Here is a 25,988-nt window from a genome sequence, read left to right as displayed (position 1 = left end):
TATAAGAGAATATTTATAAAAACCTCCCACAAAATGGGAGAAAACAGACAGGATGCAGACATACGGGGAGAGTCACTGGACGTTGGAGGTTGGTTCAGGAGTATTCTGAGGCCAATTTTGAACTTGATCATTTTGGTCTTTCTGATGATAGTTTATACATTAGCAACACTGTCTTTATGTTGTCTGGCATTGAGCTGTAAATGCATATTACTACCCACCAACAAACCTTTTGCAATGCATAGCATGGAAGTTGCAGGTTTCTAAAGGTAATAACCCTTGTACACGTGCATGTGTCAAGGGGTGGAGTGACAGGCGCTGCACATGCAAGAGCTGGATGTCATCGACCACCAAGAAGAAGCTACTCAAGGGGCAGAATTCCTGGGTATGGCATGGCTTGGTTCAAGGCATGGAGTAGGCAGACCAAAGACCTACCATGGCAAGCTGCAGCCCTGTAGTCTCCTCCACCGTGTGAGTCTCTGGTGACACCATACACTCACACAAACAGAGAAAAAGGGAATGAAGGAGTGTAAGTGTTGAATAAACACAAGGACAAGGAGGTGCAAGACACCACCTGGAGCATGAGCTGGGCAGAGCTCATCACCAGTACCAGACTGGCAGTTAGTTGGTTTGAGAGGACTGAGCGTGGGGCGAAGCGAAGGTCTAAAAGAAGGAAACCCCTACTAGCTGTGCTGCTAACAGCCAAGGAAGGCAAGATTCAACCCAGCACATCTTGAGCATGGTGAGGACATTCCAGGGAAACCTGGACCAGAGGCTCAAGGGACAAGGGTGAGAGTGATAATCCATGCATCCACGTTGCATGCAGAAAAGCATTAAAGAATTGGCCGGTTGTATCTACCTGTCAAGCAGCGGTAGATAATAGTTTTATTTTATTTTTCTATTTTTCCCCTCCCTGTTCTTAGTCGATTTACATTTCCCATGAGTGATGGATTAATCCCAGAATCAGAAAGTAATCGCAGACACCCCTCTACTGGTGTGTCAGTCACAGTCTGCCTTTGTGGGAAGTTTTTCACTTCTTAAGGTCCGCTGCAGTATGCCTACATTTGTGCTCTCAGTGATGTTACCAACATGTGGAACGAGGAAGGGCAAGGCTCCTTCCTACTTGCACAGTCTGACTGGGTCTTCAGCCGAGGCTTTTTCTTGATTATTCTAGGTCACAAACGAGCACTATTTCAATGACACCGCATTTCAGGCTCCTTATATCCACACTCTGTCACTGGCCCGTCACCAACCTATCCAACAATATTGAGCATTTTTTTTTCCTATACGTTTCTCTCTTTTCGATGGGTATCTTGTATCAAAAAATGTCTCTTGGTAGGTATTTGTGTTGAACCACATTTACTTGTAAAGGTACCAGATTCTGACAGGTAGTGGCAGCAGCTGAAACTCAAGCTTCCTCCAACACAGCCAGACTTAATGTGACTTTTCCTAGAAAAAGACATCATTCTGAAAACAGCTACATGTTGTGGTATTTTTACAAAACATCATTACAGTAATTGTAATTACTGTTGATAAAAGTTGTCAAGCTGGAATGGTGCTATGTAAACGGGCTGAATTTTGTTGACTGAAAGAAAAAAAAAGAATGGCAAATCACCATCCAGCATGCAGAAAAGAAGGGCTGTAAAGAGTGTCAAGGAGGCATTTGGTCGAGCTCTCTTACCTAGAGCAGAATCACATGTACCTTGCCCATTCAAGTATTTTCAACTTCCTTGTAATAAATTCCAGTTTTGATAGCCTCTCTAGACAGTCTGTTTTTATGTTTAACCATCCTTATATTATTTTTGCCCAAATACCACATCAGAACAGCCATGCCTGAAAAACAAAAGCATCTTCTTCTACTCTGGGTGACAGCAATTTGCTGTGCTTTTATGTGAGCCCTGTTATTATCTGGGGACTTATCAAGGTTTCTCTGAAGTCTGAAACAAACCTAGCATGACTCATAGTCCCATGTTTATATTATATACTTCTGAATGCTCTCATCTGATTACATCTTTCTTAAAATACAAAGCCACAAACTGGGGATACCTTGAGGATTCACAAGCGTTAAGAAGAATAAAATAATTACCTTGAGTCTTGCATATAACATTGTTTTAAATCATCCAGCAATGTCCTTTGTTTCTTTTGTCATCACATTATACTGTCGATTCATACTCTGCTCTTTGTTCACTTTGTTCCAGGCTTTTTTTTTGTTCCTGAAAAAATTGCACCCTAGACAGGTTGCAACCTAGACAACAACCTAGTTTATCTACAATCTATTTCTACACCTTGCTTAAAAAGAAATAATAAACATCATTGCCTAATTGCATGCATTTTTTTTTTCTCACTGATTAGGCAAGCTATCCTGACAAAGAAGACAGATGATTATTTTCATGACTTGATGGCATATCCAACATTGACAGTCTCCTACCTATGCAATGACCTCTAGGAACTTGTAGTTACAAAAATAATTCCCATTGCTATTCTTCAGAACACTGGTACCTCACCTGCTTTTTTGTTCTTTTGTTTTTCAGGGTTTCACGATGATCTGTTGACCTTAGTATATCCAAAAACATGCACGACTGCATCATTATTCCAGCCCTTCTTCTCCCTTTCACTTCCCAGTTTCTCATTATTTATTACCATTATTGTATATTTTTATCTCTATTTTTATGTATGTATCTTCTTTACATTGTATGAATTGAAAAAGGTGTTTTTCCAGTTAGTTTGCCAAGCTTGCATGTTGCAAACATCGTTTGATTTGTGGCAGCAATGCAGACGCATTAGCATAATTAAGACAGTGAAGCTGAATATGACCAATTGCAAATATGTCTATTTTATAGTTAAATTAGTTCAGCTTTCTACCAAAACAGGCAGATTGTTTATTGCAAATTGAGGCAGTTAAGTATTAGGGAGCTTTTGCCTTCTCTCTAGGAACTTGTGGAAGACCAAGTTTTGCTTTTAACAAATACATTAGCGTTTTCTGGTTAAATAAGCTTTTTAAGACGACAAAATACAAAAATAAATAGTTGGCTATCACAGAATACCAGAATGGCTGAGTTGAGCAGCGCTTCTCCCTGCTAAAGAAGGGCCATCTACAGCAGGTTGCCCAGCACCATGTCCTGGACTGGACAGGCCAACCTGGGATCTGACCACAATCCTCACTACCTTACATGCCACAGAATAACTCAGAGAGCATTCCTACCTACTGAAATTCTGCGTTAGGTTTGTGAGCCAGCACGGTGCTGGGTTTCCCTCAATTTTCTGGGAAGCTGCCCTACGAACTGGACTTTTCTGCAGTCTGTTATTCAGCAAGTTGTTGCAAGGATTTAAGGTAGGAAGTTTGTTTTTCCATTTCACACATTAATATAAACTGCACTTTTTTTTAGCCTGTTACAAATAAGTGCATCTTAAAGGCTTTTGTCTTTACTGCATTCACAGAATTGACAGAATAAAATTTTCCCTGGTAATGTATTTAAACATTAAAGAAAACACTTGACAAACAACATCAACAACAATAACAACAACAAAAAAAAACCACAACAAAAATCAACAGTTCACTATCATTTTATTTTGCTGCATTCTGTACAATTTATTCCATTCTGTCCAGAACTCCAGAAAGTGATCCATTTATTTATCATTTTCTTTGTTGAATGAGCCTTCATAGGTACATTTTTACATTTTTTTTCCATGTACTTATGCAGCCAGTTTATGTTGGAATGCCAAGATGTATTTTTTGTTGAAATGATTTCATCACTGTCTGAATTCATTCTTGCAAAAATTGCCAAGGCACATGCTACAGGGTTTATTTGAACTTATTATATACCTATGAACTTATTATATACCCATGAACTTATTATATACCTAATAAAAGTGCAGTAAGCAGTTTACATTACAAAATGCATGTAGAATACTTAACCGTCAGAAAATATTTTTTTTTGTTTTTTATTTTCAAGCTTACTGTTACTGCTGAATATTGCATTAAAAATTCCAGAGAGCATACAGGTATGAACTATAATATCATCCTGAATTGTTACTGTAGCTGCAACAACTGTGCTCTAAAATAAGCACATATAGGTGCTGCTACAAGCATATTCTTCATTAAGCAAAAGTTAAGACTTAGTAGCTAAATCTTACCTCCTTCCAAAACTGCTTTGTTTTTTGTCACATTCCTGGTAAAATAAGAAATATTTTTAACATAAAATTTTATGTTTTTTTTTTTTTTTGTTTCTTCTGCAAGCTTCGACAGCATCTCCTCTGTATACATTTCTGGTTCCAGTTTTGCACATTAAAACATTTACCTGCAGAATCTAACTGCATAATGGGGAATCTACTCAACCAGTACCTTGTGCAAACAGCGTTACCAGAACAGCGTTCACAGAACAGTTGTAGTGACAAGTTTGATCTGAGCGTTTTTTTTTTTTTTTTTCTCCTTTAAATTTCCAACAGTGACCAAAGGCCAAATTCCTGTTCATAGCAAACATGTTCCATGAGTAGCCTACGCACATAATGAAATTATTTTGAACAGTGAGGCCTGATAAACTGAGATCCAAAAGCCAGAGGTTAGAAGGCTGATCCTCAAAGGATGAGGACTTGGTGATGTATAAATAGGGAATGATGGAAGTATTAAGTACTTGAATAAAGTGCGTTTATGTTCAGACCAGTACTAGGTGGTATCTTTTGATGAAATTTGAACCTCTATGGCATCTCCAAACTGGCATCTCCAAACTAGGTACTATAATCTGTTTTCTAGTCTGTCCTTAGAAATGCAAATTCCTGTTAAGTTCTGACACTTAATACTTGGCATTTTGGCAACCAGCTAAACATTCCATGCACATAATTACTACTTATGTGCTATCCTTCCTATGGATACTTCTGTCATATGGAATTGTAACACGTAGAACCTAAATTTGTTGTGCTGGCTAGTTATATAACATGTTTTTGGCTTTTTAACACAAACCAGTAATTCTCTGAGCATCTTTGCTTTAAATAGCTTGTATAAGATAGCAGTTCTAACACCTGAAACACAACAGAGTACCACAAATGCAGAATGTTTCCACATCATCAGTCATAAGAAATCTGTGTTGTTTTTATTTATTTATGTATTTATTTTATTAATTCTCTTTGACTCAGCCACTCGTCAATTGCGTTCTCATATTTTCTTGGTTCCTTTAACCAGTCTTGATGCCATCTAAGGTTGGCAATAACAGCCGAGTAATTCTGGCCCAAACTTTGTTTCCAGCTGATAAACTGTTTTTTGTTATAGTCCTGAACGTAAGAAGAAACCTTTGGATAGTTTACTACAGAGCGAAGTATTTTGTCCAAGGAATTTACAATTACTGGGAATTTCACAGCAACGTTTGTGAGCTCATCTGGATCAGCAGAAAGGTCTGGAACAAACAAAAGGGCAGTTAAGAGCCAACGTACATTTAAGTAAATTAATCAATCAGTTAGGACACAAGAGTTGTAACATACCGAACAGTTGTGGAAGCACTGAATGGCCATCTGAGTACGCGATATACTTCCATTTACCAGTTCGAAGCATGTATGTGGAAGCATTCACATTGCACCCATGGAATTCACTCAACACCCACGAGGGCCGAGGCCCTCTGGGTGACACTTCATCTTCAGCCTTTCCCTGTAGCAGCGGTATAAGAGAATATCCACTGAGGTTCTGTGGAACAGGAATTCTTGCTATATCTAAGCAAAGATACATATAATCAAAACACTACTGCAGTTAAAAAAATATAGAAAACAATTTCTCACTAGCTTTTACTGCTGGAAGTGCAGTTTTATCCATTGCCCCACATTTTACTCAAGCAATTGTAGCATGCATGTGATGCTTCTTAAATAAAGAATTTTGCAGACTGCTTTGAAAAGAACAGTTTTCTGATCAGCAGCCTAAACGATCGTAGATAAAGCCTGGAATGATGACTTCACCTAATATTTAGTTCCAAAGAGATCTTATCTTGTGTGATTTGTCACACAAAAACAGTTTGAAAATACACTCTTATAAGTAGCTTCTATTTATTTGTAAGTAATTTGATGCAAGTCCTTTTCATTTGTTTCTCTGCTCCCTAAAGGGTATTTCCATATCCAGGAAGATAAGAACGGATATGGATTATCACATTTTATTACGCTTGCTCAGATCGATTGTACCTTTCCTACACGAAGACCTTTATTAAGTTTCTTCCACATGACACTTCATAAAGGAAATTTCTTTGATAAGATAATGAAGCTGCCATCCTTTCAGATAATATCACATCTCTGGATGCATTTACATTGTAATTTCTATAGTGAATTATTAGACATGCATGCTAGCAAGGATTATTCATATATAAACTGTGTTTAATTGGTTTGTATCTCATAATACATTTTTTAAACAAATAATCCTGAATAAAATCATTCTCTGGAATTGTGAGAACAATGGTAACAGTAATAAGGAACAACACCAACTCCCTTTTTCAGTTTTAATATGCACTTCTTGCATTCTGTATTAAATCCATACCTATGCTCCCCACATAAATTGTTACCTCCTGTTGCGTTTCACAAAGTGGAGACATCATTCTGTCTATAATGCATATATACAATAATAATAAAGTGAAAAAAATAATTTGAAATGACTTAACTCACCAAGCATAGTAGGATATATATCCACAAGAGACACAACGTTTGATATTTGCTGCTGTTCTTTAACGCCTGGCCCCATAACTAAAAGCGGAACATGGGAACTTCCTTCATACATGCTCATTTTGTAGAACTGCCGGTGCTCCATAGCAAGTTCTCCATGATCAGAAGTGAATATAACAATTGTTTCTTTAAGAAGCCCAGTATCTCTCAGAGCTGAAATAATCTCACCTGCAACAAGAAAAAGAAAAGATAAAAAATCAGAAAGATACATTCAAAACATTCCTTTAAACTTATTTATCAGCAGAGTAGCACGCAAACCCTGAGTAATCCTATTCAAAGGCTTGGGAAATCCTACCTCTGCCACAGAAGGCTGAGCCCAAAGCATGATCCCAGAACAACATACAGTATTATACTGTAGTAAATTAGACGCAGCAGTCTGCTTCCCAATGAAGCCTGGAAGGCACTGAACAACCACCATAAAACTTATGAAGGGCAGAGATGCCGCACAAGATGAGGTGCATTTTTGCTACTATAACTAAAAATAGTTATTGCAACAGAAGCAAAACACAGCACCAGAAGCCCTAACACTACGTCTAGAGCGAAGGACTCCTCACAGTATCCACCTTACACGTAATCATGGGTGTCATTTCTTCCTGTGCTTATGTCCCACAGGGACCCCTTACACGGACAAGGAAGTTCAAGGAAGACAAGGCCAAGGTCAATGAAATCAGTAACTAAGCAAAGGATCTGCATATCTTTAAAATTTAAAATAATTCTTGACTAAACAGACTAATTAAAAACTTAACTTACCAGATTAAACCCCAGTGCAGAGTTACTTAGCAACACCTTCATTTCCTGATGTCCCCATTGATCTCTTTTATTTTATAAAATGTGAAAAAGTAATTCTATGCCTTTTAAATTAATCATTCTAAAACTGCAAAAGGATTAGCTTATTTATTCATGAATTTCAAATTAGAATGCAAGATAATTCTTGTTCTTTCACTGTCGCTTTTAAAATTAAGAATTAGAATACTGTAAATGAAGTCCATTTTGCATTATATTTTTTATGCATGCAGACCTTATCACAGATTAGGAAGAATTATGATTGCTTAATTAATTCAATTCTGATTGCTTAATCAATTCAATAATATGCAGCTAAGGAAGACTTCAAAGGTAGCTTCACTGTTTAAGCCATGGCTAGTAGTTGTCATTGTATCTATGCATTTGAAATCAATATCCACTGCTTAAGCCCCCAAATTTCTGTTTCCTTGCAGCTTTGCTTTGCTGATCTTTCCCCTTTCCACCTAATTTCAATTTTTCTGTTATCACGTAATGAAAAAATATTTAGTTCCTGTGGTGCACGTCAAACAAAGCTTTACTGTACTTACTTAGCTTTTATTTACTCTTTGATAGTTCATGTTAGTATTTGTCAGAGTGAATTCACCTTGCAATCGCCTTAAAAGCTATCCAGTTATTTATCATACAGATTGATTAAGCAACATCTATGTGACTTAATCCTAGATCTGAATTGTGTGGTTTTGTTTTATTTTTCCAAAAGACCAGCCCTGGGTGCATTTTCTTTTAAATTTATTAAAAAAAAAAAAAAAAAAAAAAAAAACAGAATAAGAAAACCCACCATGTTATGAAACTTTACGTACCAAGCATAGCATCTGTCTCTGCACACATAGCATAATAAAATGCTCTAATATTTTTCACTTCTTGCTTTGTAAACTGTCCCGTGCAATTCTTGGTGTAAGATGAATAATAGTCTACTGGATGCATCTCTGAAAGCGAAGACCACTTGGGAATTTTAATAGCTTCATACATTACCTAAAAATACAGAGAATATTGACATTACTTTAGCAACTGAATTAAACATTTTTAAAAAGAAAAAAAAAAAAAAGAGAAACATTTAATTTAAAACTTGTAGCATAATTTCACAGTTCTCAGTTTGTGGTCCAGGAGACAGCTGTCTATCTGTTACATGGTGCTGCTACTTCCTCCATACTTCCCCTCTGTTTCCATGGGTATTAAGTCATTTAGTTATAAAAGAGAGCTATAAAAATCAGCTAGAAACTAAGGAAAGAAGCCAGAAATATGTGCTTTTCTAGCTGATATCTTTTTAAACAGGAAGTGATCGTGTGAAACAATTTTCTAGATCTGTAATCTAGAGGAATTATGGAAGTATTGGGTTAGTGTCTTATTAAGTGTAAAGTACCTCTAAACCATGTGTGTCTATAAAGCAATACAGAAATGTACTGAGTCTGGGAAGGTCTACATAAAACTGGACAAGTCTTGGCATCTTGATAAAAATATTTCAACATGTTAGTCCAATTTTCTAATACATTTCTATTTATTTCTACAAACGTCAAGCCATTTAGTTATAAAGAAGCACAAAATCAGTTTGGAGTGAAACGTAGGAGCCAAACAATTACATCCAATGCCAGACCTCCATATTCAGACTACCATTCTCACAGATCTTGTGTGCTTAAGCACCAGCTTCAGTGCCTGAACGTTTCATGCCTAAATTTGCCTAGACAGTCACACTTTTCAGCATGCTCCTAAGTGCTGCATGTAACAAATGACTTCTGTATCACAGATTTAGAACAGAAATTATCATAAAGCAGAGAACTATAGTCTCAATATGGAAAAAATAAGTTTATTAAGCAATGAAAACACACGTTTCAAATTTACCTCTGAAAATCTTCACTAATAATCAGAGCTGAGGCCTAGATTATGATGGTGAAGAAGCAAGTTCCAATAAGCAAGCAGATCAAAAACACTAGGACTTGCACCATCAGGAACTGAGAAACTCAGAAGTATCAAGACATGTACAAAAGAGTATATTTTACAGTGTGCAGCATAATACAAAAAAAAAAGCTCACTACTTTTTCTGTATTTTAATGACAATACTGTAGGAAAAATAGTATTTCATGAGGTCTAATAATATTAATTGCTAACAGGATTTGTACTGCAGTGACAGATATACTGGCTGAACTTATAAACCTAACACAGATGAAGTGATTTCTCTATCTATCCCAACTCTATCTGCTTCATACTGTCATTTCACATATGAGAATTCAGGCAAAACAGCCCTCCACACTCCTCTGGTCCAGCAGCTATTCACATAGCTCCCTCTTCTGACTTTACTACATATGTCATGCACCCCGTAAAAATGATTTTCACACAAATGTGGGAAAGATAGCACCACCTCCTGTTCACAGGGTGGCAGCCAATTTCACTATCCCTGAGAAATGAGATGCAGTAGACAATAGAGAATAACCTAGTCAGTGCTCACATAGAGATTCTTGTGTTACAGAGTCATTGTGGTCTGAAGTTCTACAGTCCTCAGGTAACCAAAACAAAGTTGGACCTATAACTATTACATCCCTCATTTATTGGTGCAGACTTCAGAATACCGATGCCAGCTGAGCACAATTTGATTTTGTCCAAAGGTGTGGTACTGACACCTAACAAGTGGCTGGGCAGCCATGTGCACAGCGTGCCTCTCCCTGTCATATATCATACCATTGACAGTCAGTGCTATTACAGCTGTATGTTCCAAAACCTACAAAGTTCTGCCTCCCACAACAGCCAATATTCTCTCCTGAGTTATCCAAGAGACATATGAAGTCATCTTAACAGCCAGTAAGACAACAAGTGGTAAAGTGTTCAAAACATAGTGATGATACCCAGCTTTCTAATAGTCAAAACAGACATATCAAAACCTAAGCTTCCTTTGGGCCTACAGAAAATAGACAGCAAGAAGAAATCATGGAAGATGTAATAACAAGAGACAACTGCTTCAGTCATCTTCCCGTCACTGCGGGTCCTCAGCTACATCAAGTCACATTTTAGACTCCTCAAGTGGTATTTATTAGCTGTATGAGATGTAATAGAAGCAAAAAGTTTCCATCCCCATGATTCATCAGAAGACTGAATCCTTTTGTACAAGATTAGAACCTAGTTTTAAGAATTCATAGACATAATCTCTATGTCTGTCTGTCGTAATTTGTAACTAGAAAGGATGCCACAAGCCCTGAGAAAGAGCCAGCCAGTGCAAATTACAGTGGACCATCTGCTCAGCAGCACAGGGTTTCATAAACATACCATGCCGATACTCCTTTCTGCACGAGCTCCCCATTAAACATGTAATTTAGTTCACATTCTTCATCTATGCACTCAAATTTCCTCATGAGATTGATCTTTGTCATTTTCACAGTCTGCTTTCTCCATGTCCAAAACAACTACATTCCAGAAGAATGAGGAAATGGTCAGTAGGTGGTAGTATGTGGTTCACATAACTGGAGACAAATACACAGTGGGTGAAAGGACCTCAACAAGCTATGGAGTTTAAATAGTCTAAATGGATTAAGTTTGCAAAAATGTGTTTGAGATGTTATAAATTTGAGATATTATGCTGTGATGTGAAAGAAGACACATACCACCACTTTCCAAGAAATGTCTGTTGTAGCAATTAGCAACTAGGAAGCTTCCTCAATATCTAAACTAGATCTTGCTTTTTTCACAGGAAGGTTTTGTTTTTTTTTTTTCCACCTGCTCTTCCTATCCGCATAAACTTCTCAGCATTCCTAATAAAGGACCGATATCTATCAGTGTCACTCAACCTTAATCTGTATATCTCTTTTTCTAAGTCTTTGTATTTTTGTTGCACCTAAACAAATTTTGCATCTGCCCAGTAGAAAGGGCAAAATTCAGTTCTGTGAATCGCATTTGTTTTTTTCTGAAATAAGTCTAATCCTTTCAAACGTGATTCTCACTTCTTCAGCTAAAGAAAATTCTAATGCCTTTATGCAGTGGAAGCTGTTGTAACCCATTTATAGATTTATAATAGATAAGGGCATCTGGAGACTGCATGAGAGAGAAAAAAAAATATTTACTCTGTCTTTATGATGGAGTGCTATCTGCTAGCTCTGCACATATAGACATAGGGGGACGTTTTGGGACATTGAAAACAAATGATGCCACAGCAGCATAGAAAGCAGTTAAGAGAAAAGAGAGTTCTGCTCAGAAAATCTCTCACTGAAACTTAGGTCTCATTATATTAATTTAACATGTTTCTAGCCATTGAATTCCAAATTTCTAACAGTTAGCAGTTTGTAGCAGTTAGCAGTTTAAAGGTAGTGGTGATAACTGCTAACAAACCTTTTCCTTTCCTACAACAGAACAATTTTTTTTGCTTCTATTTGCTTAATCTTAAGCCATAAGTCTAACATTTCATCCAAGTACTACGTACTGTGTAATGAATCATCAAAACTGTGTCTGATCTGAAAACTTACAAGTAATAAAATACTAAATTCTAAAGTTTATTCTTAAAGTTTATTTTATTCTAAGATAAAATACTAAGTTCTAGAGTTATAGATGGATTTATACCTTTATACCTAAATTCCATCTTCACATACCTTTTCAAGCCAATAGGGAGATGTTAAAAATGTAGAGGAACCAAAATTTTCTCCTGCATAAGGTGATGGATAGGGATGTGGTAAATTTAGTCCCAAGTAAAGAGCAAACGGCTGAGTAAGGTTAATGGCCTCTTCCCGTATCCAAGCCACTGCTTTGTCAGTATTCCGCCAATCTGCTTCCATCACTCTCACGTGCCTCCTATCGCCAGTAAGATTTACCATGGGTCTCCCTTCTTGCCGGAGCAGGAAATCAACATCCCTAGTCCAGGCTTCCACACGGTTACTGCAAATACATACACAAGACACATACTTGATGATAACTGTTTTCTTCACTTTTCTTCCAAGTCAAAAGCATTTAGAACTCCTGATGAACTTCTACATTTGTAGCTGTTGTCTATCTGTAATTTCTACATAAAGGGGAATTGTTATAAACCCAATCTACACCTAACACATATCTATTTTATACTCATAGCTTTAGTCATTCTTTGCTGCTCCTGCAACGTTTTTCTCTTCTATTTTAACTTCATGTCAGAATGGTTCTTCTTCCCACATCTATGCAATAACACTTAGGAATAGCATCTCTACCTTGTTGATCCTGCTCCATATTCTGCCATGGATTCATATTTATCTGTCTGCCTTATATTCACATTTATCTATCTATTCATCTAACTATCGGGTAAACAGGGCCCTGGATTTTTCTTATTTAAAAAAACTTACAATACAACCTTCAAAAAAAACACATCTCCAGTGTTTGTGATGGTAGATTTAATATTCAAATATTATCAAAAATGTTGCTCCGTTTTGGTTTTCCTATACTGATACTGATATATAGTCAACACAAGAAGCAATAAAAAACGAAATAACCATTCACATTGAGGAAAGCCACAATCTTGATATTCACCTTCCAGCTAAAGGAAAAAGACAAAATGAGATATGCTTATGGCTGCATAAAATTACAGGACAGACCTCTACTAGGTTCCTAACACAATTTGTTTCAAATAAAATCTCCTACCATTTCAGTCAGAGATAGAAACCACTTGCCAGGCTATTCATTCCTGTCTATGTCATACCAGGAGCATCTCTCTGATTACCTCACTGAATGGTGCCCAGAAGTATAATCCAATTTCCCATACTTCTGTGTGTGGTAGCCATGCTTCTGCATGAGATCCATCCACGTTACATAATCTGGATCCAGACCTTTGAAGTTATTCCAAGACTCTGTTAAATGAGTGAAAAGACCGCTCCACATAGCTGGAAAACAAACGAGATATGGTTTGTGAAGAGTAAGTAGTACTGCCTAAAACTAAGTTGAATATACTTGAGAATGGATCCATCTTTTCATTAGTTTAAAGGCAAAAAGTTCACTTTAAGAATCAGAAAAATGACATTTTATATTCCTCACTCAAGTGGATGACCTTGTTGTCATCATTATGAGCAACAATTACTTAAATAATCCCCAAAACCACAGATAAAGGTCCCACCCCTCCAGGCATTGTAGAATCATTAAATCAAGCTTTTCTGTAAATCAGGAAATTGCAGATTTGCAGATCCTGATGAAGCATGAACACGTGCTTCAAAGCCTTATCTCCCCTCACTTGAATTAGATTTTAGTGTTAAAGTATGTTTGTGGAGAGCATTAGAGTCCATTGCTTTTTTAAAAGCAATATGCTTCAGTTTTACCCTTTTCACGTATTCTACTTCCCTACCAGCTGTAGAAACAATGCAAAATTATTAATGAAGTGGTCAAAAACAAACATAACCAAGGAAAGGTTAAGAAGGAACTACAAGAAACATTTTTATTGGCCAGTCCCTGTTTCTTTGCAGCCTGTCATCTTCACAATGGTAGTTTAAAGTCAAAGGTGGATTCAAAAGCAAAACTAAACTCTTCTGTAAGCAGTGGAAAAGCCAGTAACACGAGAAAATGCTAACACCATACCATGGTGATACCCCTACTCTCCTCACCAACAGCGATGCCTCAGATCACCCCCAGCTCCTCCCTTTCCTTGGAGTATGGTCTCTGACTCCTCCGCGAGGGATGCACCCTCAGTTCCTTGAAGGTTTCCAAGCTACTGGTTAAACCAGAGATGCCTTGCTGTTTCACAGCTACACCTGTCTGCTGCACTTAGGACAGGCTGCTTCTTCCAATTCAGGTATAACAGAAAGGGGGATGTCGCCTTCAGCTGTAGATGAAATTTCATTTACATCACCTCTAGAGGATCTTTGCAACAACCGAGAATGCTAGAAACACTTTAAGATGTAACCTTTTATTCAAGAACACAGCTTCCTTCTAACTTTCCAAGTTCTAAATTCTGCAAATGTGAAGATGCACATGGGACACTGGTTACTGTGAGTAAAGATGAATACTTAAGTATATAATTAAAGATACTGAAGGATACATTATGTATTTAACACAGTGTTTAGAATAAATGTAATGTGGAGACAAAGCTAGCACCAACCAATGTATTCAACTGGTTTTATTTAATATTTTTTCCTGAAGTAGGAAAGAGATTTATTGTGTTTGTACAGGAAGGGAGAAGAGTAGTTTCATCATTTTCTTTTATCTGATGTTTTGCTTGGTCTTACCTGCACGGGATGGACAGCAAATTGGAGAATTGGTATAGGCATTGAGAAAGACAGTGCCATGTCTCTTCATAAAATTTATGAAAGGCAATTCCACAGTCTGATTTCCTGGATAAAATGTCAAACGTCCATCCTGAAATCAGAGAAAAACATCATGTAAACACTGTTATCCCAAATTATTGTCAGCAATAACTCTTAACTTGTGATCTTGAAATTGTAGTAGTCAAACGCTGCTGATTCTACTCAGGTATGGAAAATAAAGAATTGAGAAGATCTTGTTAGATCAATATAAAACAGATTACTCAAAAAACAAACAAACAAACAAACAAAAAAACATGCGCAAGGCGACTGCAATTCTTCATAAAACTACTTCCTTTCTATTGCTCAGCATATTCTAAGCTCCAATTTTTCCAGTTATTTCTCCTCCAGGATGCTAACATGAAGCACTCTACAGGATAAGGTAAAAGATGAAAAGGAGTTGGTCAGAATACTGATGCAGACTGGTGCACTGACTGTTACATATCTCTGTATGAACAGAATTGATTCATAGAATCACAGGTTTGGAGTTGGAAAGGACCTTAAAGATCACCTGGTTCCAGCCCACCTGCCATGGGCAGGGACACCTCCCACTGGACTCCTCGTGCCTTTGCTTCTTAAAGGTTTATCTGCACCACATCTCTGAATATGTTTTAAACAAGGGACTGGTAAAGTGATTAGCATTTTACAATGCTAAGGTGTGTATAAATTATGACACCAGCCCCTGCGTAATAAATGCCAGCAAGCACATTTTTACCTCAAATGCATACGGGCAGTAGACATTGTGCCAAGTTATTTATATTACCTTGCAGGGCGAGACTAGTTCATATATGAAAATACACAGTAAAACAGCATCGTTGTATGACATTAAGTACAGAATCGCACTGTGAGCTTTACTGTAATTATTTTGTTTCAGATGAGAAAAGGATTGTTTAGTGAGATACTACCTCTTCAACAGAAAACGTTTAACTGAACAACCATTTTGCTCCTGCTGACTCATAATCAAAAATCGCCACGGATGTCCAACAGTGCATCAAGGGAGTTTCTGTCTCTTATTCCTGAACAGGTACTTTTATTCAAGTAAGCAAACCGCCGTGATTGCCTTACTGGAGCTGCCTCTGACCACCTACTTCAAAACACAAAGAACACGTACAGTCTCCAGGAATGCAAGATCAGTACATTACTTTATATGAAATTTCACCTTTCAAACAGTTTTAAGCGTACAAATGCTCTGCTGGCATCTGTCACAGTGAAAACTCCAAAGGATAAGGGAAAATGCTTTAACTTAGAACAAAACTGTTAGATGGATGTAGGAGTTCCAAGAAAATTCATTGTTTGCTATTTTTGAAGAGGGTGTTTGTTTTGAAAGTAACTACTGGAGACAGACATTGTATATAACATATTTTCCTATATGATGCATTAAGCAAACTTACATAGAAACAATAGTTTCCTTCTGTCTTCAGATTTTCATTAGAGTTTCAAGAATGGAGATCAGACAATGTAAGACTTATCATCTATTTCACACTGTGCTGTTTCTGCACGTTAGCAGATATATTTTTTAATTTTTGACTACAGTTTGACTAATGTCATTTTGTGGAATAGTATGTGGGAGAAAATAATCAGCAAAAGTAAGTGAGAACAAGCCTGAAGAATGTAGTCTGTGTTCTCCTGCTCCCAGGATTCCCCAGGGTAAGCACTGATCATCCATGTGAAAACTGACAAAGAATTAAGACAAATAAGTAAGAGAAATGGTAAGGCTGCAATCTGCAATATCACAGAACTCTGGGCTGAAAGCAGTCTTCAGAAAGTACATGATTGATCTCTCTCATCCGTCAGCAAGATATTCATAAGGTCCTCCAGTGAACATGTTTGAACAGCTGGAGCTAACAGTCTTTGACAGTGGACATGGAGGTGACATGTCTAGTCTATGAAAGAAAAACATTTCTTCGGCAGGCTGAGAAGATGAAAGCTCTACAGCTCTTTTCTGGAAAACCATTCTCTAATGTTTCTGTATCACTTGTGAATTTTGAAGTACCTGAAGTAGTACGATCATTCTGAGTTAGACGGGGAAGCACATTTCATCCAGGAGCTCAAGTTGCACAGCAAGCAGAGCGAGGAGATGTCTGCCTGTCATCACCCTGTCCATCCCAAGTAGCAATCTAGGAGCTGAATTACCTACAGCTGCTGTGTTCCACCAGCAAGCCTTGTAAGCACAGTGCTTGACGTGACACCTAACAGCAAAAAGCTGGCTGCTCAAGTGAGTGGTCACTCCCTTGGAGGCCAAACATGGTCCTGAACTATCAAGATGAGAATTTTTATCACGCTTGACAAAATGAGAATTTTTATCACGCTTGACAAAACAAGTGTGAGTTTTCTAGACAGCAGTATCCATGACTAAGGCAGGCATAATTTAAAATTACATCCTGTACCTCTAACAGCTTGCAGGACATATGCATTTCTTCCAGAAAAAAACTGTTAGTTTCAAATTCATCCAACTCTGCCTTGTGCTGCACTAGAAATGGGATCAAAAAGGTTAACATATTTCCACTTTCAGACCTACCTCAAAAAGACTTACACAAAACAATGACTATTTAACATTTTCGTCTTTGTACACAGTAAGTGGGTACATATTGTGAAACAGATACCCTTCAGAAACAGTACCTTTTTAACTGTTTTTGTAAGAAATATCTCAGAAAAAGTCTGTCTTTTTGCTTTTCTTTCTTGCAGGGGCACCTCACTAATTCCTCAAAGTCAGTTATGAGAATCTTCCTCTTGGCAGGACAATCAATATACAGAAGCCTTACTTACATTTGTCTGTAGCTTCAGCATCTAAAGAGAAAAAGGCCACTGACAAACTCCCTAAATTTGAAATTTGACATTTTCTTGGTAAATAATAGGTTTAGTAAAAGCTGAAATTTTGGAGGAAAAAAATCACCTACAAAAAAAACACATTACTTTGGAATATTAAGAGAGCTGATGTTCTCACCATAATAAGAAGCAGCAAAATACAATCAGAGGAACTACACTGAATAAGGAGCTATTGCATTATCTTTGAAATCACAACAAACAAGTGTTTTAAAAAGGGTTTTAAGGACAGATAACACGTTTTCTGAATACTTAGGAAGAATTTGTCCCACAAATGACAAACAGCATGTAAAATGTCAAGAGCTCTGCACTGTGCGGTCAAGTAGTGTATTCTGAGATGACCGGGAGCCAAATGTTGTTTTGAAACAAAGTGAAACAAAATCTTTTACCTCTCTGGGAGTTAAAACAAATGTATCAGTAACTCGGTGTAATAAAGCCATCAGAAATTAATGGTTCCTTTATCCTTTTAGCTGTAGAAACTGCTTGACAAGTTTTTATTATTTGTTATGCCTAATAAAAGTCTGAGTAAGTCTATATATGATACCCAACACTTTATCTCAGTCGTTTCATGTATGATTCTGCAAATTCTCCACCCCATCTGTTGTGAGACCTAAAGTCCTCCAGATTCCCAATGGTAAAAATAACAGGGTCCAATGACCTTCATCTCCTTTCTGCTTTTCCAGTCAGAGGGAAAGCATTTATTTAACTTATCAGGCCTACTCCTCTATTGAGAAGTATCAACCTTGACAAGAAGAACAAGTATGAAAATAATGAAAAGCAAATAATCAGCCTGAAGATCAAAGAAAGTACATCCTGATGATAGAGGGCTGACTGACCACATCTGCTGACCAACGGGTTTGTCCTGGACAAACGAGCAAAGACAGTAACGTGCCAGAGGGTTATTATTATGCAGAGATGCTATGACATGTATAACTTAAGTGAGAGTGAGTTGTTAAATGTGACTGGCAATTAAATGTATCACGAGTACCTGCATGAATTTGGGCGCCTCACTACAAGGACATCGAGGCCACGAAGCTGGGGAAGGGCCTGGAGCACAAGTCCTGTGAGGAGCGGCTGAGGGAGCTGGGGGTGTTTGGTCTGGAGGAGGCTCAAGGGAGACCTCACTGCTCTCCACAGCTCCCTGAAAGGAAGGTGAGGGGAGCTGGGGTCGGCCTCTTCTCACAGGACAGGGCTAGAGGGAATGGCCTCAAGCTGCGCCAGGGGGGCTGAGGTTGGAAATTCGGAGACATTTCTTCACTGATAGGGCTGTGGGGCACTGGAGGGCCTTCTCCAACCACCAGCGCGGCTGCGTGACCCCTGCTTGTGCAGCGCCGCTCCCCAGAACCGAGGAACCCCCTCCCATCGCCCCGCCTCGCGGCCCTGCCACCACAGCGGCTCCCGCCGCCGCCCCGCGGCCCCGGGGCACGCACTCACCAGCGAGTCGCAGGCCACCAGCACCACGCTGTGCCGGCGCCCCGAGCCGGCGGGCCGCGGCCTGGCAGCCGCCCAAGGCACGGCGGCCGCGACGAGCAGCGCCAGCCCGGCCCAACCCAGCGGCCCCCCGGCCCCGCCGCCCCGCATGGCCGCCGAACGGGCCGGCGACGGCCCACGGGGCCTGGCCCGGCGGACTACATCTCCCAGCGTGCCCCGGGCGGCGGGCGAAATGGCGGCCGGGCGTCCCCGCGCTGGCGGGGGGAGGGGGGAGGGGAGTGCGCCTGCGCAGTTGCGGCCGCTGAGGGGACGTGAGGGGGCTGAGGGGAGGTAAGATGGCGGCCGGGGCCCCGCGGCGGGCCCTGAGGCGATCTTGAACGCCGACCGTGCTTGGCGTGGGTGCGAGCGGCGGGGTGCCTAAGCCCGGCCACGCCGAACCGGGCCGGGCCGGCGCTTCGTGCTTAATTTGCCTTCTCTCCGCAGGCGGAGATGGAGCCTGGTCTCGGGAGGTGCGGGGGGCGCTGGGTGTGCGGTGACTGAGGAGCCTGAGGAGCCTGTGTCCGCTCGGAAGGACAGCGTTTGTCTTCAGTAGCTGCTGAAACGCGTGAGTTTGGCGGTTTTAAAAATCATGTGTGTGTATATACATTTATATTTACACTCTGATGGAATCCTAGATATCAGCCATCTTCCTGCACCCTTTCGTTATTATTTTCCCCCTAAGCCCTCATTCCCTTCTTCAGCCTTTGCTTTTCAGCTTCTAAAAGCTGATCTCTCATGTTTCCAGCGTATTTCCTTGCCTGCAACAGCAGAGTTGTTCCTCAGCCACGTCCTGCTTTGCCAATTTTGATTACGATGTTTTAAAGTTCTGTTTTAGGCAAAACATTTAACGTGGAGCAAAACAGCGTATGACGATCGCAGACATTACAAGCGTGAACGTCTCTTATGCTTGTACTGTAATGCTTCCACACGGCTGTAGTTACTGGCCGATCTGTCATTTATGACAGAAGGCAGGCCACACCTGAGTGTTGGTGTCCTGCTGAGCATCGTCCCGACGTAGACACAGAAATGAAGCTTCGATCTCGGGAACCCCCTGAGAACGTGTCTAGCGCTCGCTGTTTAGTAATTCCTGCTCTGAGAGAATCTGCATGCAGTGTCTTTCATGGGCTGACGTTCTAGAACTCTAACCGTGGTTACTGTCATACAACAACTCTCATCCCATTGAAGATTACCCCAGAATGAAATCTGGGTTACGGCTTAGGATAAGTACTGCGTATCATTTAACTGTTTCGAATATTGACTTAATCCTGCGCTGGGACTTAATCTGACCAATTGGTCTTAATTATAGTATTTGTTTCAGCAAGTTTTAGGGAGTTATCATTCAGTGTGCATTTTTGGCATGTTGCAGTAAGTGCTCAAGATGCTTTCTTTCTGCTATTGCCCTGTTCCGAGTTCAATTTAAATGGTTGGACTTGATGGTCTTAAAGATATTTTCCAACCTAAATGATCTTACAATTCTTCTGTACTAATTATGTGTTGGTTTTATTTAGCAGCCACGATGTCAAATAAGGAGGTGAAAGCAGCATTAAAGAGCGCTAGAGAAGCCATAAGAAATAAAGAATATAAGGAAGCCTTAAAACATTGCAAGGTAATAATTCTTTACTTGGAAAGTAAAGTGCTTTACTTGGAAAGTAAAGTGCTTTACTTGGAAAGTGCTTTGTACTTTCTGCTTGCTGTTCCCATACACCTAGAACCGTGTAGTTATGTGGAGTGTGGTGTACCTCACCAGTGTAATTGTTTAGATTAATTACACAGCTTAATTTCTGTTCCACTCTCCTTTTGCCTTTGCTTACGTATGGATATAAGAACATTAAGTCGGTTATGCTTACTGGCAAAACAGTTCCAATGTGAAGCATTTGGTGGCATAAAAATCTCAAGTTATTAATCTTGACCTTTCCCCAAAAATGAGTTAACTTTTAATATTATTATAAAGAAGATTTCACCAAACCTTAATGAGAAAACTCAGTGCGTGAATCTCTAATATGCGTTGCGTTCATCATTTTCACCTAAAATTGTATGTTTCTAGGCAGTCTTAAAGCAAGAAAAAAATAACTACAATGCCTGGGTATTTATTGGCCTGGCAGCTGCTGAGCTAGAACAGCCTGATCAGGCCAAAGGAGCATATAAGAAGGCTATTGAACTTGAACCAAACCAGCTGCTGGCATGGCAGGTAAGCGTATGCCCAGATTCACTTTTTCTTTCCATGAAAAGTATTCCTGTGGAGTTCAGTATAGGAACAAAGCAGAGATAAGACTTACGTTGAGTTTTCCTTAGGCACTAAGTTGTACGGAGCTTTTCAGTAGTAGAAGTTAATGTTATGTGTGTACAAACTAAAGCCAGGGGTGTTTGTGTGTGTGTGGCAACATGATCTTTAGTTCCATTGTACTTAAGCGTGTTTCTTCTCTAGACAAGATAGCAGTGAAATGTGCTAGGAAAAACATGAACTGAAGGACATTTAGTAAATTTGTGCTTAGAATTGCCATGCTAATAGCTTAACAAACATTTGAGAGTGTTTCTCTCGTGTAAAATAAAATGTTTTATCTAGAAACTTATTTTTCCAGCATCCAGCATGAAATGGATTGCTATTAATTTTTGATGTTAACTTAAAAAATAGCAACATGCATTTAAAATAGATGTGTACAGCTGAAGTTGTGACATACTAACAGTATATGGTTATAGCATACAGTTGAGTTATTTGGAGACTTCTGAAGCATAAAGTTGCACAATGGGTCTCTCGCAGATGTCAGTATCTGATATTTTTTAATGTAGTAAGGTTTTGTTGAGTTTTCAATATAAATAGCTTTACAGTGTAAATACTGGTGCCTGATTTCAAGGATATTGAGATTTCCACAGCCATCAGATTCTGGCTTTCTGTTATTATAGAAGGTGGTATGGTACTTAAATATAAAGCTTTCATCTTGTGAGGTGCTATTTGTATATAGTTTACTGACAAGATTATGTAACATTTACAAGTTTCAAATAGTTGTATTTATTAATAAAGCGAGGAAAGCTGTTATTTTAAAATAGATATTGACATATCAATGTAGACCCTGCTCAGAGATTACTGCATTAACATGTGAAGGCAATATATTTTTTTTAGGCAGAACTTGCAATGTAAATTTAATTCATAACTGTAGGCATCGAATGTTACTTATTTTCTGGTCTTGTTTTTTTAAAGGGATTAGCAAATTTTTATGAGAAATCCAACCAAACAGATGTCAAAGGAGACTTAGCAGATGTTTATAAAAAGCTCTTGGAACTCTACGAAAGGTAAAGAATATTCTACCATAATTCATTCTAAGGTTTTTAGCTCAGTAAAGCTCAGTGAATGCCATAGCTGATACGACTACCAGGATAGATTGCCAACTGTTTATTTTAAGCCACTGGATAATTGCAGGTTACTTACCTTACAGAGGTACAGAAAAGCTATGTTATTTCTGACCCTTTTGGAATAGTTTTAGTTGAGGTTAGCATTTCTGAAGATTCTTATGTTGTCGTTTGTCGTCTGTCTAACCTCACTGCCTTGAAGCATTTAGCCGTGATGGTACCAAGCCTGCATTAATAAGGGGACTTACTTTTCCCTCCTGTACAGGAAATATATGTCACCCAGCTTATACAGATACAGTTCTAAACAAAAGTAACAAAAGTAACTCTCCGCTGTCAGTGTAGCTGACTGGAGGGTTGCATTTGTTTCCTTAATTTGAAAACAGATCAAACAGAAAAGCCCAACTTCTTAAAGAAATTGTTTCCTCACTTATAGCAGCGATTTTTAAGGTAATCTGCAATGTTCAAAATATATATATATATATATATTTTGTTAACTGAACTAAAACTTTGCCAGAATTTGAAAACTGTACTGCTATTTTATGGAAAGCTTAGCTTATTTGATTTTCTTCTTTCTAGTGGAGACAAGCAGAAATGGTGTGATGTATGTAACAAGCTTGTGGAACTATATCATCAAGAAAAGAAATATTCAGAGGTAGGTGACTAATGTCATTTCTCTGTTCTGATCAAAAAGAATTTTCTTGGTAGAACTAACTAGTCTTCAAGGAATCCATAGGAGTTTTGGGCCACAGATCACTTAAAATCTCCTTTTGGATCACAGCTAGCCAGTACAGATTTTTAACTATATTCTTTTATTTTTTCCTCCCTCCGCGTAACAGAATTGGATGGGATTTGTTAAACTGACAAAAAATGACAAAAATATTAGTGTATAGGCTGGAAGGGTGCAACATCATTCTTCTGTTTGAATTCTAGGAGTCCAGCATGATACTAAATGCACATTTACCCACAGCATGTGAGAGGAACTTACCCTTTGCCTAGCTTGGCCAGTTCTCAGTACCTGATTAGCTCTTCACTGGCGGGATGATCTTTTCCTAAGTTGTTTCATGCCAGAGGGTGAGCTGGAATTTACATGAACAACCAAAGACTATGGATTAGGTACCACATTTTATGAGCAACGATAAGGAAAATCTGCTCTGGTGCACCACAAGCTTCAGCCCTCCTTGCACTCCTGAAGAGTCAGCATGAGCACTGCAGGGATGGCTCTTGTCAGGTTACCACGAGGTGGAGCTGTACACTTCACCTGTACAGTTCAACAGTAGCTTTATCTGCAGCCTGGTGTTATTAGAGAATATTATTTTTGCTGTTACTCTGTTCACTTTTGTGGTGTGTGCTTATATGCGACACCATCTTCCCCCTTTTCCTCTGATAATGGGAAATGAGAGATTTTAATTATCCCTTAGCATCAGACTGTTAGCCTCAAAGCTTCTTTGCATAGCAGTTTCTGAAACAAAATTTAGTGATAAGTTTAATTTGTGGTTTCCTTCCTATGTTAGGCCTGAGCATCCTTTTTATTCTTTCTTAGTCTTGCTGAGTTTTCCAAGCTGTAATTTCAGCACATATTGCTTCTGTTCTTATACTTCTGTTTGTAGTGCTGTAGATCTGACAGATACTGTTTGTTCTTCAGAGTTTGTAGGAGGACTGTTTGTCTGTTTTTTTTTCTGTTGTTTCCTCAAGGAACCAGAGTCAGGATTCATGCTCTTGGCACCACCTTTACATAACTTGGAAGGTAGACAAGTCTTTACGCAATGTTTTGGGAGGTGTTAGTGCTTTTGTCAGAAGGCACTAAATCTGGGTAGTTACTTTAAACATTACTCTGTCTACTCTAGCGTGCTAGGAAGCAAACTGCTGCCTTGCTCCTAGTCAGGATCTGCTAGTTCATTTGTGTCCAATTCTGTTCACAGCGTACTGCCTGCCAGTGTGTATGGTGGATAATGTAGGGCTTCACCAACACCCTTATTTCGAGTTGTACTGTTAGCCTTTAGCTTAAGGCCTACTTAATGTAGGCAGTTATATATACTGTTCTCGTTTTGTGTTATAAATGAGTGTTCACTTCCCCTCCTACAATGTCTCTAACTCTCTCTCTATTGAAAGCATTCATTTTTCTCCATATGGTCCTCAATTACTTAGTCTGGCTGGCACTGGGCTTTCTGTCCAATAACAAGGCAGGTCAGGATAGCTTTAAATCCTCCTTTTATTTTTTTTTTCAAGAAATGCAAGCTTTTCATTGCAGTAGTGCGTTAAGCAAATGTAAGTAAGTGTAGAAATGGAAGTACTCTAGTAATACAGTGGTTTAATTTAAATTAGGGTATCTTTTGACTGTTTGAAAGAATGTCATCGTCTTGTACAGCAGTGTGCCATTTTAAGAGAGGAAAGTGAAATGTGTGTTTCTTGGAGTTGACAGTACTTGGAAATTTTGTTGAATTTAAAGAGTTACAGCATAGTTTGTTTCCTATTGACAGGTGGCTGAAACATGGCAGAAACTAATAAGGATGAAACAGGAGGAAGGTGCAGAAAAAGCAGAGCTTCATCGGCTTTGGAAAAGGATGGTCCAGTTACTGGCAGACAGTGCACAGAGCCAGGACAATAAGACTGTGCAAATGGTAATGGTTTTCCATTCCTATTCATCATCAGATGCATACATATACACAGAGCAGCTAGATTCAAATTAAGCCTTAAAAAAGTACCCATCGTGTGACTTTTTCTCATTAGCGTTCAGTGGTAGCCAGCTTCTCAGGAAAACGGTAGGTGATTGCACCATCTGACAGAAATGGTGAAGGTGTTGCTGCCTGAAGTGAAACTTCAGTGGAATCAGGCATCTAAACACAAACAGTTGTCCTGGAGCTTTGTCATTAACTGCCTCCTAAGTTCTGTGGGAGCCCAGGTTTGCCCTGTAACCTGGTGATGCATTGTTCTGCCCCTGCATGGTACAAGAAGCATCAGTGTATTAACACAGCTGAACAGAATAGCTTCTAGCATATTTGAAAGTTCTGATAGTCTAGAATACAGGCATTCTCCAAAACAAGTGGCTCCCTCCCGCAAACTGGAAGAGGTAGCTTTGTGCTGTTTTCCCGTTTCTTCATACCTAGTGCTCATCTTAGGTATCAATATTTGGGTTCAAAATTTCCTTTCTCCTGCAAATTTTAAGCTTCTATGTTTTAGGAGAACGTCAAAGTTCTTTGGAGCATTATAGAAAGATTATCAGTTATACTGATTCCATTCTCTCTATGGCCAAAGTTAACTTTATTTTATCTGTTTTATTCATTCTTGCAAGATGAACCTCCTTCCCAAGGAAGGATGGAAATCTCTCTTCCCCAGTCTGGTTGATAGTAATGGTCCAGAAAGGTAGCAAATACATGTTCAAGTACTTTGACAAAGGGAAACTGAATCTAGACTTATAAGTTCTGAGAAGGCAAATGCTCTGCCTTAAGGGCTATTATAAAAAAAAAAAAAAAAAAAAAAAAAAAAAAAGAGGTGCTGAAGTCAGTACTTGCTGTCTGTTTTTTTGTTTTGTTTGGGGGGCGGAGTAGGAGGTGAGCGGGGGATTGATAGATACAGATTAGGAATGGATTTCACCTGCAAATCTACAATTTACTGCAATTCTGAACCTGTAAGGTTGTGGTATTGAAG

General features: G+C 38.9%; 2 protein-coding genes and 1 long non-coding RNA gene across 4 annotated transcripts in view; 1 reads left to right on the top strand and 2 right to left on the bottom strand.

The window, feature by feature from the left end:
• Positions 1-4,170: 4,170 nt before the first annotated feature.
• On the bottom strand, positions 4,171-24,993 carry LOC118156708. The gene is made up of 3 exons (XR_004746394.1): positions 24,952-24,993; positions 20,789-20,799; positions 4,171-4,339 (listed from the first exon to the last, which is right to left on the bottom strand). It is a non-coding gene; the product is annotated as an uncharacterized LOC118156708 (long non-coding RNA).
• Positions 4,226-19,109, bottom strand: ARSK (arylsulfatase family member K). Its single transcript, XM_035310883.1, has 8 exons — positions 18,963-19,109; positions 14,631-14,760; positions 13,139-13,298; positions 12,048-12,330; positions 8,283-8,454; positions 6,628-6,852; positions 5,470-5,694; positions 4,226-5,384 (listed from the first exon to the last, which is right to left on the bottom strand). The coding sequence occupies exons 1-8, from the start codon at positions 19,107-19,109 to the stop codon at positions 5,101-5,103; spliced, it is 1,626 nt and encodes a 541-aa protein (XP_035166774.1). The 3' UTR covers positions 4,226-5,100.
• The window catches only part of TTC37 (tetratricopeptide repeat domain 37), a 48,673-nt gene continuing 42,122 nt past the window's right edge, over positions 19,438-25,988 (top strand). The window contains exons 1-6 of one of the 2 annotated variants that reach the window (XM_035310873.1): positions 19,438-19,563; positions 20,510-20,604; positions 21,043-21,186; positions 22,195-22,286; positions 22,920-22,995; positions 24,821-24,961. In XM_035310873.1, coding sequence (XP_035166764.1) covers positions 20,515-20,604; positions 21,043-21,186; positions 22,195-22,286; positions 22,920-22,995; positions 24,821-24,961 — 543 coding nt within the window. In that variant the 5' untranslated portion in view covers positions 19,438-19,563; positions 20,510-20,514. Of the gene's footprint in view, positions 19,564-20,506; positions 20,605-21,042; positions 21,187-22,194; positions 22,287-22,919; positions 22,996-24,820; positions 24,962-25,988 lie in introns of both variants that reach the window. The other variant, XM_035310872.1, reaches the window with a different exon arrangement.

The sequence above is a fragment of the Oxyura jamaicensis genome, chromosome Z (genome assembly GCF_011077185.1).
Source record: "Oxyura jamaicensis isolate SHBP4307 breed ruddy duck chromosome Z, BPBGC_Ojam_1.0, whole genome shotgun sequence".
NCBI lineage: Eukaryota > Metazoa > Chordata > Aves > Anseriformes > Anatidae > Oxyura > Oxyura jamaicensis.
Note: the sequence above shows the minus strand (reverse complement) of the source record. Positions and strands in the feature narration are given on the sequence as shown.

Bases quoted from the DNA above. Each gene is read 5' to 3' on its own strand.
- ARSK (XM_035310883.1), bottom strand. From the start codon at position 19,109: ATGCGGGGCGGCGGGGCCGGGGGGCCGCTGGGTTGGGCCGGGCTGGCG. The intron at 6,853-8,282 runs GTACGTAAAGTT...TTCTTGTTGCAG, and splicing joins AGAGACAGATGCTATGCTTG to GTGAGATTATTTCAGCTCTG. The intron at 5,385-5,469 runs GTATGTTACAAC...TGTTTGTTCCAG, and splicing joins AGTGCTTCCACAACTGTTCG to ACCTTTCTGCTGATCCAGAT.